Below are 14,808 nucleotides of genomic sequence, written 5' to 3' on the forward strand. Positions count from 1 at the left end.
TTATTGGGAGTTTATTGGTAGTTTATTTGGTTTATTGTGTGTATCGGCATTTTGATTGGGAGTTAATTCGGCTTATTGGGGGTTTAGTTGGGTATTTGCGGGTTTATTGGGCTATTAATGGGTGTTTTGGGAAGGGTTATTGCGCGGTTGCTTGGTGTGCTGTGCCTGTTGCACGAGCCGTGCTGTGAGCTGGAGGGTGAGTTGTGTTGACCTTGGAGACTGACGGCAGCGACTGGCACATACCTGGGACAGACTGACAGACAGAGTGATAGACAGGGACAGACTGAGTGACAGACAGGGACAGCTGGCACTGCCTTTGCTGCCTGGTACTGGGGGGAGGGAGGGAGTGTGAGTGAGAGCCGGAGCTTGGGCTGAGCGGAGCTGCTGGTCGGGACACTGTTTAAGCGGCTGCTCTGCCCCTCTCTGCCACTGTCTGGTGAAGATGGGCCAGGACCAGACCAAGCAGCACATTGAGAAGGGGCTGCGGCTGTACCAGAGGAACCAGACGGCCAAGGCGCTGGAGATGTGGAGCCGGGTGCTGCAGAGCAGCAGTGACCTATCGGGCCGGTTCCGGGTGCTGGGCTGCCTCATCACCGCCCATTCGGAGATGGGCAGCTACCGGGACATGATGAAGTTCTCGGTGGCCCAGATAGACGTGGCCCGAGAGATGGGCGACTCGGATTATGTCACTGAGTCCTACCTCAACCTGGCTCGCAGCAACGAGAAGCTGTGCGACTTCCCCAAGACCGTGTCGTACTGCCAGAGCTGCCTGAGCATGCAGGGTACCACGGTGGGGCTGCAGCTAAATGGCCAGGTCTGCCTGAGCATGGGCAATGCCTACCTGGGCCTCAGCTCCTTCCAGAAAGCCCTCGAATGTTTCGAGAAGGCCCTGCGCTACTCACACACCAATGATGACAAGATGCTGGAGTGCCGCGTCTGCTGCAGCCTGGGCAACTTCTACATTCAGCTCAAGGACTACGAGAAGGCCCTCTTTTTCCCCTGCAAGGCGGCTGAGCTGGTGAGCGATTATGGCAAGGGCTGGAGCCTCAAGTACAAGGCCATGAGCCAGTACCACATGGCAGTGGCTTACCGCAAGCTGGGCCGCTCGCAGGATGCCATGCAATGCTGTGAGGTAAGGCGATCCGGGCATTAGCCGCCTTTTATCAATTAAGTCGCAATTATGATCAGATCTGATGGTAGGGAGGGGACCAGAGGATAAAAGTGCCGGAGAGCTGCAGATTGTCAGATACGGCCCTTGGCTGCGCAGAGAAGGGATTGACGGTGGGGAGTGCGAGTGATTATCCTGCGATTCACCCGTTCCTCTACAGCTGGCACTCACTGGCACATGTCAGGGGCAGTCTGCGGGTGCCATGTCCCTTTTGGGTTTTCGTGCCCGTTTTAGGGATTTGTTTTTGCAGAATAGTTCAGGAAAGAAAGAGCTTACATTTCCACACTCCTTGTCCCAATAGACGGATCGCCAATGTCTGAGCCATTATTTCCCATGCACTCACACATCAACTGAAAACAACAAAAATACACAGAACAGCAGCACAGAGTGTTACAGAATTCATACTGATTCACCATCATCACAGGCAGCCCCTCGGAATCGAGGAAGACTTGCTTCCACTCGTAAAATGAGTCCTTAGGTGGCTGAACAGTCCAATACGGGAATCATAGTCCCTGTCACAGGTGGGACAGACAGTGGTTGAAGGACAGGGTGGGTGGGACAGGTTTGCCGCACACTCCTTCCGCTGCCTACGCTTGGTTTCTGCATGCTCTCGGCGACGATATTCGAGGTGCTCAGCATCCTCCCGGATGCTCTTCCTCCACTTAGGGTGGTCTTTGGCCAGGGACTCCCAGGTGTCAGTGGGGATGTTGCACTTTATCAGGGAGCCTTGAGGGTGTCCTTGTAACGTTTCCTCTACCCACCTTTGGCTCGTTTGCCATGAAGGAGTTCCGAGTAGAGCTCTTGTGTACACTACAGCACTAGCTACAGCACTAGTGTACACACACACTGATACACTGGTGTACATTCACACTGATACACTGGTGTACACACACTGATACACCAGTATACACACACAGACTGATACACTGGTGTACATACACACTGGTACACTGGTGTACACACACTGATACACTGGTGTACACACACTGATACACTGGTGTACACACAAACTGATACACTGTTGTACACACAAACTGATATGATACACTGGTGTACACACACTGATACACTGGTCTACACACAAACTGATATGATACACTGGTGTACACACACACTGATTCACTGGTGTACTCACAAACTGATATGATACACTGGCATACACACACACTGATACACTGGTGTACACAGAAACTGATTTGATACACTGGTGTACAAACACACTGATACACTGGTGTACACACACACTGATACACTGGAGTACACATACACTGGTGTACACGCACACTGATACACTGGTGTACACACACACTGATACACTGGTGTACACACACACTGATACACTGTTCTCCTTAACCGAGACTCTGCCTTTAACTCGAGTCTCCTCGACTCCATCCCGCAGCATGCTACCCGCCACCATCTCAACAAAACCCCAGCCCTGCATGAGGTAGAAAAGGCCATCCGCCAGCTCAAGAACAACAAGGCTACGGGAATGGATGGAATCCCCACTGAGGCGCTAAAGTATGGCGGAAAAGCACTATTAGCATGAATGCATGACCTCATCTCTCTCATCTGGAGGGAGGAGAGCATGCCAGGCGATCTCAGAGATGCGGTAATCATGACCACCTTTAAAAAAGGGGGCAAGTCCGACTGCGGCAACTACAGAGGAATCTCCCTGTTATCAACCACTGGGAACGTCGTCGCTAGAGTTCTCCTCAACCGTCTTCTCCCTGTGGCCGAGGAGCTCTCTCCTGGAGTCACAGTGCAGATTCTGTCCCCTCCGGGGCACAACGGACATGATTTTTGCAGCGCGACAGCTGCAAGAGAAATGCAGGGAGCAGTACCAGCCCTTATACATGGCCTTCTTTGAACTTACAAAGGCTTTTAACACCGTCAACCACAAGGGTCTATGGAGCATCCTTCTCTGTTTCGGATGCCCCCAAAAGTTTGTCACCTGCTCCATGACGACAGGCAGGCCGTGATCCTTACCAACAGATCCATCACAGACCCAATCCATGTCCGGACCGGGGTCAAGCAGGGCTGCGTCATCACTCCAACCCTCTTCTCAATCTTCCTCGCTGCCATGCTCCACCTCACAATCAACAAGCTCCCCGCTGGAGTGGAACTAAACTACAGAACCAGTGGGAAGCTGTTTAACCTTCGTCACCTCCAGGCCAGGTCCAAGACCACCCCAAATTCTATCATTGAGCTACAGTACGTGGACGACGCTTGCGTCTGCACACATTCAGAGACTGAACTCCAAACCATCGTCAACATCTTAACGGAGGCGTATGAAAGCATGGGCCTTACACTAAACATCCGTAAGACAAAGGTCCTCCACCAACCTGACCCCACTGCACAGCACCGTCCCCCAGTCAGCAAGATCCATGGTGCGTCCCTGGACAACGTGGACCACTTTCCATACCTCGGGAGCCTTCTATCAGCAAGGGCAGACATCGACGAATAGATTCAACTCTGCCTCCAGTGCACCAGCACAGCCTTCGGCCTGAGGAAAAGAGTGTTTGAATAGCAGGCCCTCAAAACTGTCACCAAGCTAATGGTCTACAGGACTGTAGTAATACCCGCCCTCCTGTATGGCTCAGAGACATGGACCATATACAGTAGACACCTCAAGTCGCTGGACAAATACCACCAACGATGTCTCCGCAAGATCCTACAAATCCCCTGGGAGGACAGATGCACCAATGTTAGCGTCCTTGGTCAGGCCAACATCCCAACATCAAAGCACTGTTGGGCGGGCCACATTGTTCGTATATCTGACACAAGACTCCCAAGGCAGGTGCTCGACTCGGAACTCCTACACGGCAAATGAGCCCCAGGTGGGCAGAGGAACACCCTCAAAGCCTCCCTGATAAAGTGCAACATCGCCACCGACGCCTGGCAGTCCCTGGCCAAAGACTGCCCTAAGTGGAGGACGTGCATCCGGGAGGGCTCAGAGCACCTTGAGTCTCATCGCCAAGAGCATGCAGAAATCAAGTGCAGGCAGCGGAAGGAGCGTGCGGCAAACCAGTCCCACCCATCCTTTCCTCCAACCACTGTCTGTCCCAATAATTCCCGTATTGTACTGTACAGTCACCTGAGAACTCAATTTTGGAGTGGAAACAAGTCTTCCTCGAATCCAAGGGACTGCCTCTGATAATGACGCATACACTGATACACTAGTGTGTGTTATTGACGGGTGTGTGCTATTGATGGTTGTGTTTTATTGACGCGTATGTGTTATTACCCCAGGAGTCGATGAAGATCGCGATACAACACAGAGACCGACCCCTGCAGGCCCTCTGCCTGCTCTGCTTTGCTGACATTCATCGACATCGTAGAGACGTTGTGGTAAGGTTATTGATGTCGTTTCCCAGCGCCATGAAGCCAAGCTGGAATTTGTGTTTCTGAGCTATGAAATTTTGGGCATACCAGAGAAGATGGCTGGTATCACTGGTGCTCTCCCAATTGTCAGCCTCAGCCTCCACTGTCAGTAATCTGTCTGGGAACCAGGTTTTGCTTTGACTTTTTTGAGGGATGTGGGTGCTATTGGTGAGGCCAGTATTTATTTCCCATCCCTAATTGCCCTTGAGAAGGTAGCAGTGTGCTCCTAAATTCAGGTCTCATGTGAAGGGCCCTGAAGAAGGGACGGCAAATCTGAGGCCTATGTGTTACGATTGGCTGTGTGGCCATGTAAATGTTACCCTTACAGCATAAGCTGCACGTTATACAAAAGGCTATGCAATCCCAGCACCGACAGATCAGATTGAAGCTCTGTAGCCCTGTCGCATCCAGTCCTCCCCGCGACTACCTGTAACTCACACCCAACCTCTACTGCGTGTAACTCGCACCCAACCCCGACTGCCTGTAAATCACATCCAACCCTAACTGCCTGTAACTCATACACAACCATTACTGCCTGTAAATCACACAAAAACCCTACTGCCTGTAACTCACACCCAACCTCTACTGCCTGTAACTCACACCTCTGCCTACTGCCTGTATCTCATGCAACCCCTACTGCCTGTAACCCACACCCAACTCCTACTGCCTGTAAGTCATACACAACCATTACTGCCTGTAACTCACACCCAGACCCTACTGCCTGTAACTTACATCCAACCACTACTGCCTATAACTCACCCAAATCCTACTGCCTGTAACTCACTCCCAACCCTTACTGCCTGTAAGTCATAACCAACCATTACTGCCTGTAACTCACACTGAAACCTACTGCCTATAACTCACACCCAACCCATACTGCCTGTAACACATACCCAACCATTACTGCCTGTAACTCACACAAAATCCCTACTGCCTGTAACTCACACTCAACCACTACTGCCTGTAACTCACATCCAACCCTTACCTCACACCCAAGCACTACTGCCTGTAATTCGCACCCAACCCTTATTGCCTGTAACTCACAACCAACCCCTACTGCCTGTAACTCACACCCAACCGTTGTTGCCTGTAACTCACACCCAATCCCTAATGCCTATAACTCAACCCCAACCCCTACTGCCTGTAACTCACCCCAACACTTAATGCCTGCAACTCACACCCAACTCTTACTGCCTGTAACTCACACCCAAACTCTACTTCATATAACTCACACCTCCCCGCTACTGCCTGTATCTCACAATGCCCCCTACTGCCTGTAACTCACACCCGACAAGTACAGCCTGCAACTCACACCCAACCCTTACTGCCTGTAACTCACACCCAACCCTTAATGCCTGTAACTCACACCCAACTCTTACTGCCTGTAACTCAAACCTCCCTCCGACTGACTGTAACTCACACCCAACCCCAACTGCATGTAACTCACACGCAACCGAGACTGCCCGGAACTCCCACACAACCCCTACTGCCTGTAACTCACACACAACCCGTACTGCTGTAACTCACAGCCAACCCCTACTGCCTGTAACTCACACGCAACCTCTACTGCCTGCAACTCAAACCTCCCCTCGACTACCTGTAACTCACACCCAACCCCTACTGCCTTAACTCACACATCCCCCCGACTACCTGTAACTCACACCCAAATGTTATTGCCTGTAACTCACACCCAACCCTTACTGCCTGTAACTCACACCCAATCCTTACTGCCTGTAACTCACACCCAACTCTTACTGCCTGTAACGCAAACCTCCCTCCGACAGACTATAACTCACACCCAACCCTTACTGCCTGTAATTCACACCCAACCCTTGCTGCCTGTAACTCACACCCAGCCTTTTCTGCCTGTAACTCACACCCAACCCTTACTGCCTGTACCTCACGCCCAACCACAACTGCCTGCAACTCACAGCCAAGCCTTACTGCCTGTAACTCACACCCAACCCCTGCTGCCTGTAACTCACACCCAACCTCTACTGCCTATAACTCACCCCCCTACTGCCCGTAAATCACACCTCCCTCGTACTGCCTGTAACTCACACCCAATCTCAACTGCCTGTAACTCACACCCAACCCTTTTTGGCTGTAATCACACGCAACCCCTACTGTCCGAAACTCACCTAACCGCTATTGCCTGCAACTCACACCCAACCGCTACTGCCTGTACCTCACACCCAACCGCTACCATCTGTAAAATCACACCCAAACATTACTGCCTGTACCTCCTACCCAACTCCTATTGCCTGAAACGCACACCCAAATCTTACTGCCTGTAACTCACATTCAGCCCCTACTGCCTGTAACTCACACCCAACCTCTACTGCCTGTAACTCACTCCTCGCACCTAATGCCTGTAAGTCACATCCAAAACTTGCTGCCTGTAAGTCACATGCAACCCTTACTGCCTGTAACTCACCCAACTCTTACTGCCTGTAACTCACACCCAATGCCTACTGTCTGTAACTCACCCCCAACCCCTACTGCCTGTAACTCACCCCAACTCTTACTGACTGTAACTCACACCCAACCCTTACTGCCTGTTAATCACACCCAACCTCTACTTCGTGTAACTCACACCTCCCCCCACTGCCTGAATCTCACAATGCACCCGACAGCCTGTAACTCACACCCAACCCCTACTGCCTATAACTTACACGCAACCCTTACTGCCTGTAACTCACACCCAAACCTTACTGCCTGTAACTCACACCCAACCTCAATTGCCTGTAATTCACACCTCCCCCGACTGCCTGTAACTCACACCTCCCCATACTGCCTGTAACTCACACCTGACAACTACTGCCTGTAACGCACACCCAGACCTTACTGCCTGTAACGTACACCCAACCCTTACTGCCGGTAACTCACACTCAATCCCTACTGCCTTAACTCACACATCCCCTACTGCCTGTAACTCAAACCCAACACTTATTGCCTGTAACTCACACCCAACCCTTACTGCCTGTAACTCACACCCAACCCTTATTGCCTGTAACTCACACCCAACTCTTACTGCCTGTAACTCAAACCTCCCTCCGACTGACTGTAACTCACACTCAACCCTTACTGTCTGTAACTCATACCCAACCATTACTGCCTGTAACTCACACCCAAACCCTACTGCCTCTAACTCACACCCAACCTCCGTTGCCTGTAATTGACACCCAATCCCTACTGCCTGTAACTCACCCCAACTCTTACAGCCTGTAACTCACATCCAACCCTTACTGCCTGTAACTCACACCCAATCCCTACCGCCTGTAACTCACCACCAACCCCTACTGCCCGTAACTCACCCCAACTATTACTGCCTGTAACTCGCACCGAAACCCTACTGCCTGTAATTCACACCCAACATCTACTTCCTGAAATACACACCTCGCCCTACTTGCTGTATCTCACACCTCCCCCTACTGCTTGTAACTCACTCCCAAGTCCTACTGCCTGTAAGTCACACACAAGCAATACTGTCTGTAACTCACACCCAAACCCTACTGCCTGTAACTCACACCCAACCCTTTCTGCCTCTAACGATCACACAACCCTTACTGCCTCTATCTCACACCTAAGCCCTACTGCCTGTAATACACACCCAACCCTTATTGCCTGTAACTCACACCCAACCCTTAGTGCCTGTAACTCACACTCAGCCCCTAATGTGGTAACTCACACCCAACCTCTACTGGCTGTAACACACACCTCGCCCCTAATGCCTGTAATTCACACGCAACACTTGCTGCCTGTAACTCACACCCAGCCCTTACTGCTTGTAACTCACCCAACCACTACTGCCTGTAACTCACAACCAACCCTTACTGCCTCTATCTCACACCTAAGCCCTACTGCCTGTAATACACACCCAACCCTTATTGCCTGTAACTCACACCCAACCCTACTGCCTGTAACTCACACACAACCGCTGTTGCCTGTAATTCACACCCAATCCCTACTGCCTATAACTTACCCCAACCCTTACTGCCTGTAACTCACACCCAACCCTTACTGCCTGTAACTCACACCCAACCCCTACTGCATGTAACTCACCCCAACTCTTACTGCCTGTACCTCACACCCAACCCTTACTGCCTGTAACTCACACCCAACTCTTACTGCCTGTAACTCACACCCAGCACTTTCTGCCTTAACTCGCACATCCCCCTGACTGCCTGTAACTCACACATCCCCACTGCTGCCTGTAACTCACACCCGATAACTGCTGCCTGTAACTCACACCCAACCATTACTTCTTGTAACTTACACCCAAACCTTACTGCCTGTAACTCACACTCAACCCCTACTGCCTGTAACTCACACCCAACCCTTATTGCCTGTAACTCACAACCAAGCCCTACTGCCTGTAATTCACGCCCAACCATTATTGCCTGTAATTCACACCCAACCCCTACAGCCTATAACTCACACCCAACCGCTGTTGCCTGTAAATCACACCCAATCCCTACAGCCTGTAACACACCCCAACCCTTATTGCCTGCAACTCACACCCAAACCTTACGGCCTGTAACTCACACCCTATCCCTAATGCCTTTAACTCAAGCCCAACCCCTACTGCCTGTAACTCACCCCAACCCTTAATGCCTGTAACTCACACCCAACTCTTACTGCCTGTAACTCACACCCAACCTCTACTTCCTGTAACTCACACCTCCCCGCTACTGCCTGTATCTCACAATGCCCCCTACAGACTGTTACTCACACCCAACCCTTACTGCCTGTAACTTACACCCAACCGTTACTGCCTGTTAATCACACTCAACCCCTACTGCCTGTAACTCACACCCAAACCTTATTGCCTGTAACTCACACCCAACCCTTACTGCCTGTAACTCACACCCAACCATTACTGCCTGTAACTCACACCCAACTCTTACTGCCTGTAACAAAAACCTCCCTCCGACTGACTGTAACTCACACCCAACCCCGACTGCATGTAACTTACAACCAACCGTGACTGCATGTAACTCCCACACAACACGTACTGCCTGTAACTCACACCCAACCCTTACTGCCTGTAATTCACACCCAACCATTACTGCCTGTAACTCACACCCAACTCTTACTGCCTTTAACAAAAACCTCCCTCCGACTGACTGTAACTCACACCCAACCCCGACTGCATGTAACTTACACCCAGCCGTGACTGCATGTAACTCCCACACAACACGTACTGCCTGTAACTCACACCCAACCTCTACTGCCTGTAACTCACACCTCGCCCCTAATGCCTGTAAGTCAGACCCGACCCTTACTGCCTGTAACTCACACCCAACCATTAATGCCTGTAACACACACCAAAACCCTACTGCCTGTAACTCACACCCAACCTCTACTGCCTCTAACTCACACCTCCCCTACTGCCTGTATCTCACGCCGCCACCTACTGCCTGTAACCCACACCCAACTCCTACTGCCTGTAACTCACACCCAGACCCTACTGCCTGCAATTCACATCCAAACACTACTGGCTATAACTCACCCAACCCCTTCTGCCTGTAACTCACACCCAACCCTTACTGCCTTTAATTAATACCGAACCATTACTGCCTGTAACTCACTCCGCCCCCTACTGCCTGTAACTCACACCCAACCTCTACTGCATTTAACTCACACCCAACCCTTACTGCCTCTAACCCTCCACCAACCCTTACTGCCTCTAATGCACACCCAAGCCCTACTGCCTGTAATTCACTCCCAACGCTTATTGCCTGTAACTCACACCCAACTACTACTTCCTGTAACTCACACCTCCCCCTACTGCCTGTATCTCACACCCAATCCCGACTGCCTGTAACTCACACCTCCCCCCTACTGACTGTAACTCACACCCGACAACTACTGCCTGTAACTCACACCCAACCCTTACTGCCTGTAACTTACACCCAACCCTTACTGCCGGTAACTCACACTCAACTCCTACTGCCTTAACTCACACATCCCCTACTGCCTGTAACTCACACCCAACCCATATTGCCCGTAACTCACACCCAACGCTTACTGCCTGTAACTCACACCCAACCCTTACTGCCTGTAACTCACACCCAACCTCGACTGCCTGTAACTCACAACACCCCCTACTGCCTGTATCTCACGCCGCCCCCTACTGCCTGTAACCCACACCCAACTCCTACTTCCTGCAAGTCACACACAACCATTACTGCCTGTAACTCACATCCAGACCCTACTGCCTGTAACTCACATACAACCACTACTGCCTATAACTCACCCAACCCCTACTGCCTGTATCTCACACCCAACACTTAATACCTGTAACTCATACCCAAACATTACTGCCTGTAACTCACACCGAAACCCTACTGCCTGAAACTCATATCCAACCCTACTGCCTGGAACTCACACCTCCCCCTACTGCCTGTATATCACACCACTCCCTACTGCCTGTAACTCACACCCAACCTCTACTTCCTGTAACTCACACCCAACCCTTACTGCCTTTGACACTCAACCAACGCTTACTGCCTCATGCTCACAACCAAGCCCTTCTCCCTGTAATTCACACCCAACCCATATTGCCTGTAACTCACACCCAACCCCTACTGCCTGAAACTCACACCCAACCGCTGTTGCCTGTAACTCACACCCAATTCCTACTGCCTGTAACACATCCCCAACCTCTACTTCCTGTAACTCACACCCAACCCTTACTGCCTTTGATACTCAACCAACGCTTACTGCCTCATACTCACAACCAAGCCCTTCTCCCTGTAATTCACACCCAACCCATATTGCCTGTAACTCACCCCTAACCCCTACTGCCTGTAACTCACCCAACCCTTACTGCCTGTAACACACACCCAATTCTTACTGCCTGTAATTCACACCCAACCTCTACTTCCTATAGCTCACACATTCCCGCTACTGCCTGTATCTCACAATGCCCCCTCCTGCCAGTAACTCACACCCGACAACTACAGCCTGTAACTCACATTCAACCCCAACTGCCTGTAACTCACACCCAACCCTTATTGCCTGTAACTCACAGCCAACCCTTACTGCCTGTAACTCACACCCAACCCCGACTGCATGCAACTCACACCCAACTGTGACTGCCTGTAACTCCTACACAACCCCTACTGCCTGTAACTCACACACAACCCGTACTGCGTAACTCACACCCAACCCCTACTGCCTGTAACTCACACCCAACCCTACTGCCTGTAACTCACACCCAAGCCTTAGTGCCTGTAACTCACACTCAGCCCCTAATTTGGTAACTGACACCCAACACTTGCAGCTGCAACTCACACCCAGTCCCTACTGCTTGTAACTCACCCAACCTACTGCCTGTAACTCACACCCAACCCTTACTGCCTGAAACTCACGCCTCCCCCTACTGCCTGTAACTCACTCCCAACTCCTACTGCCTGTAACTCACACACAACCAATACTGCCTGTACTCACACCCAAACCCTACTGCCTGTAACTCACACCCAACCCTTACTGTCTCTAACCCTCACCCAATGCTTACTGCCTCTAACTCACACCCAAGCCCTACTGCCTGGAATTCACACCGAACCCGTATTGCCTGTAACTCACACCCAAACCCTACTGCCTGTAACTCACACCCAGCCGCTGTTGCCTATAACTCACAAACAATCCCGACTGCCTGTAACTCACCCCAAGCATTACTGCCTGTAACTCACACCCAACATTTGCTGCCTGTAACTCACACCCAATCCCTACTGCTTGTAACTCACCCAACCCCGACTGCCTGTAACTCACAACCAACCCTTACTGCCTGTAAGTCATACCCAACCATTACTGCCTGTAACTCGCACCGAAACCCTACTGCCTGTAATTCACACCCAACCTCTAATGCCTCAAACTCACACCTCGCCCTACTGGCTGAATCTCACGCCTTCCCCTGCCACCTGTAAATCACTCCCAACTCCTATTGCCTGTAAGTCACACACAAGCAATACTGCCTGTAACTCACACGCAAACCCTACTGCCTGTAACTCACACACAACCCTTTCTGCCTCTAACCCTCACCCAACCCTTACTGCCTCTAACTCACTCCCAAGTCCTACTGCCTGTAAGTCACACACAAGCAATACTGCCTGTAACTCACACGCAAACCCTACTGCCTGTAACTCACACCCAACCCTTTCTGCCTCTAACCCTCACCCAACCCTTACTGCCTCTAACTCACACCCAATCCCTACCGCCTGTAACTCACCGCCAACCCCTACTGCCTGTAACTCACCCCAACCATTACTGCCTGTAACTCGCACCGAAACTCTACCACCTGTAATTCACACCCAACCTCTACTGCCTGAAACTCACACCTCACCCTACTGGCTGTATCTCACGCCTCCCCCTTCTGCTTGTAACTCACTCCCAAGTCCTACTGTCTGTAAGTCACACCCAACCCGTATTGCCTGTAACTTACACCCAAATCCTACTGCCTGTAACTCACACCCAACCACTGTTGCCTGTAATTCACACCCAAACCCTACTGCCTGTAACTCACCCCAACCCTTACTGCCTGTAACTCACCCAACCCTTACTGCCTGTAACTCACACCCAATCCCCACTGCCTGTAACTCACCCCAACTCTTACTGCCTGTACCTCACAACCAACCCTTACTGCCTGTAACTCACACCCAACTCTTACTGCTTGTAACTGACAGCCAACCCTTTCTGCCTTAACTCGCACATCCCCCCGACTGCCTGTAACTCACTCCCGATAACTACTGCCTGTAACTCACACCCAACCATTACTTCCTGTAACTTACACCCAAACCTTACTGCCTGTAACTCACACTCAGCCCCTACTGCCTGTAACTCACACCCAAACATTATTGCCTGTAAATCACACCCAACCCTTACTGCCTGTAACTCACACCCAACTCTTACTGCCTGTAACTCACATTCAACCCTTACTGCCTTAGCTCGCACATCCCCCCGACTGCCTGTAACTCACATCCAACCCTTACTGCCTGTAACTCACACCCAACTCTTACTGCTTGTAACTGACACCCAACCCTATATGCCTTAACTCGCACATCCCCCCGACTGCCTGTAACTCAACCATCCCCCCTACTGCCTGTAACTCACACTCCACCCCTACTGCCTGTAACTCAGTCCCAACCCTTATTGCCTGTAAGTCACACCCAACCCTTACTGCCTGTAACTCACATCCAAATCTTACTGCCTGTAGCTCACATTCAACCCTTACTGCCTTATCTCGCACATCCCTCCGACTGCCTGTAACTCACACCCAACTCTTATTGCCTGTAACTCACAAAGAACCCTTACTGCCTTTAACTCACACCCAACCCTTACTGCCTGTAACTCACACCCAACTCCTACTGCCTGTAACTCACACACAACTCTTACTGACTGTAACTCAAACCTCCCTCCGACTGACTGTAACTCACACTCAACCCTTACTGCCTGTAACTCATACCCAACCATTACTGCCTGTAACTCACACAAAAACCCTACTGCCTGTAACTCACACCCAACCTCTACTGCCTGTAACTCACAACACCCCTTACTGCCTGTATCTCACGCCGACCCCTACTGCCTGTAACCCACACCAAACTCCGACTTCCTGTAAGTCACACACAATCATTACTGCCTGTAACTCACACCCAGACCCTACTGCCTGTAACTCACATACAACCCATTCTGCCTGTAACTCACACCCAACCCTGATTGGCTGTAATCACATGCAACCCCTACTGCCTGAAACTCACACCTAACCGCTAATGCCTGTAACTCACACACAGCCACTACTGCCTGTAACTCACACCCAACCCCTACTGGCTATAACTCACCTAACCCTTACTGTCTCTAACTCACACCCCAGCCCTACTGCCTGTAATTCACTCCCAACCCTTAATGCATGTAACTCACACTCAACCCCTACAGCCTGTAACTCACATCCAATCGCTGTTGCCTGTAAATCACACCCAATCCCTACTGTCTGTAACACACCCCAACCCTTACTGCCTGTAACTCACACCCAAACCTTACTGCCTGTAACTCACACCCAATCCCTAATGCCTGTAACTCAACCCCAACCCCTACTGCCTGTAACTCACCCCAACCCTTAATGCCTGTAACTCACACCCAACTCTTACTGACTGTAACTCACATCCAACCTCTACTTCCTGTAACTCACACCTCCCCGCTACTGCCTGTAGCTCACAATGCCCCCTACTGCCTGTAACTCACACCCAACAACTACAGCC

The 14,808-nt window shown here is 51.1% G+C and overlaps 1 protein-coding gene across 1 annotated transcript in view; it reads left to right on the forward strand.

Annotated features, from left to right (window-relative positions):
* Positions 1 to 344: 344 nt before the first annotated feature.
* Positions 345 to 14,808, forward strand: part of rapsn (receptor-associated protein of the synapse, 43kD) — a gene marked incomplete at its 3' end in the record, with an annotated part of 204,353 nt that continues 189,889 nt past the window's right edge. The window contains exons 1-2 of the mRNA XM_070873473.1: positions 345 to 1,132; positions 4,418 to 4,516. Of these exons, the coding sequence (XP_070729574.1) occupies positions 443 to 1,132; positions 4,418 to 4,516 (789 nt within the window). The remainder of the gene's footprint in view (positions 1,133 to 4,417; positions 4,517 to 14,808) is intronic.

This window comes from Pristiophorus japonicus, unplaced genomic scaffold, assembly GCF_044704955.1.
Source record: "Pristiophorus japonicus isolate sPriJap1 unplaced genomic scaffold, sPriJap1.hap1 HAP1_SCAFFOLD_485, whole genome shotgun sequence".
NCBI lineage: Eukaryota > Metazoa > Chordata > Chondrichthyes > Pristiophoridae > Pristiophorus > Pristiophorus japonicus.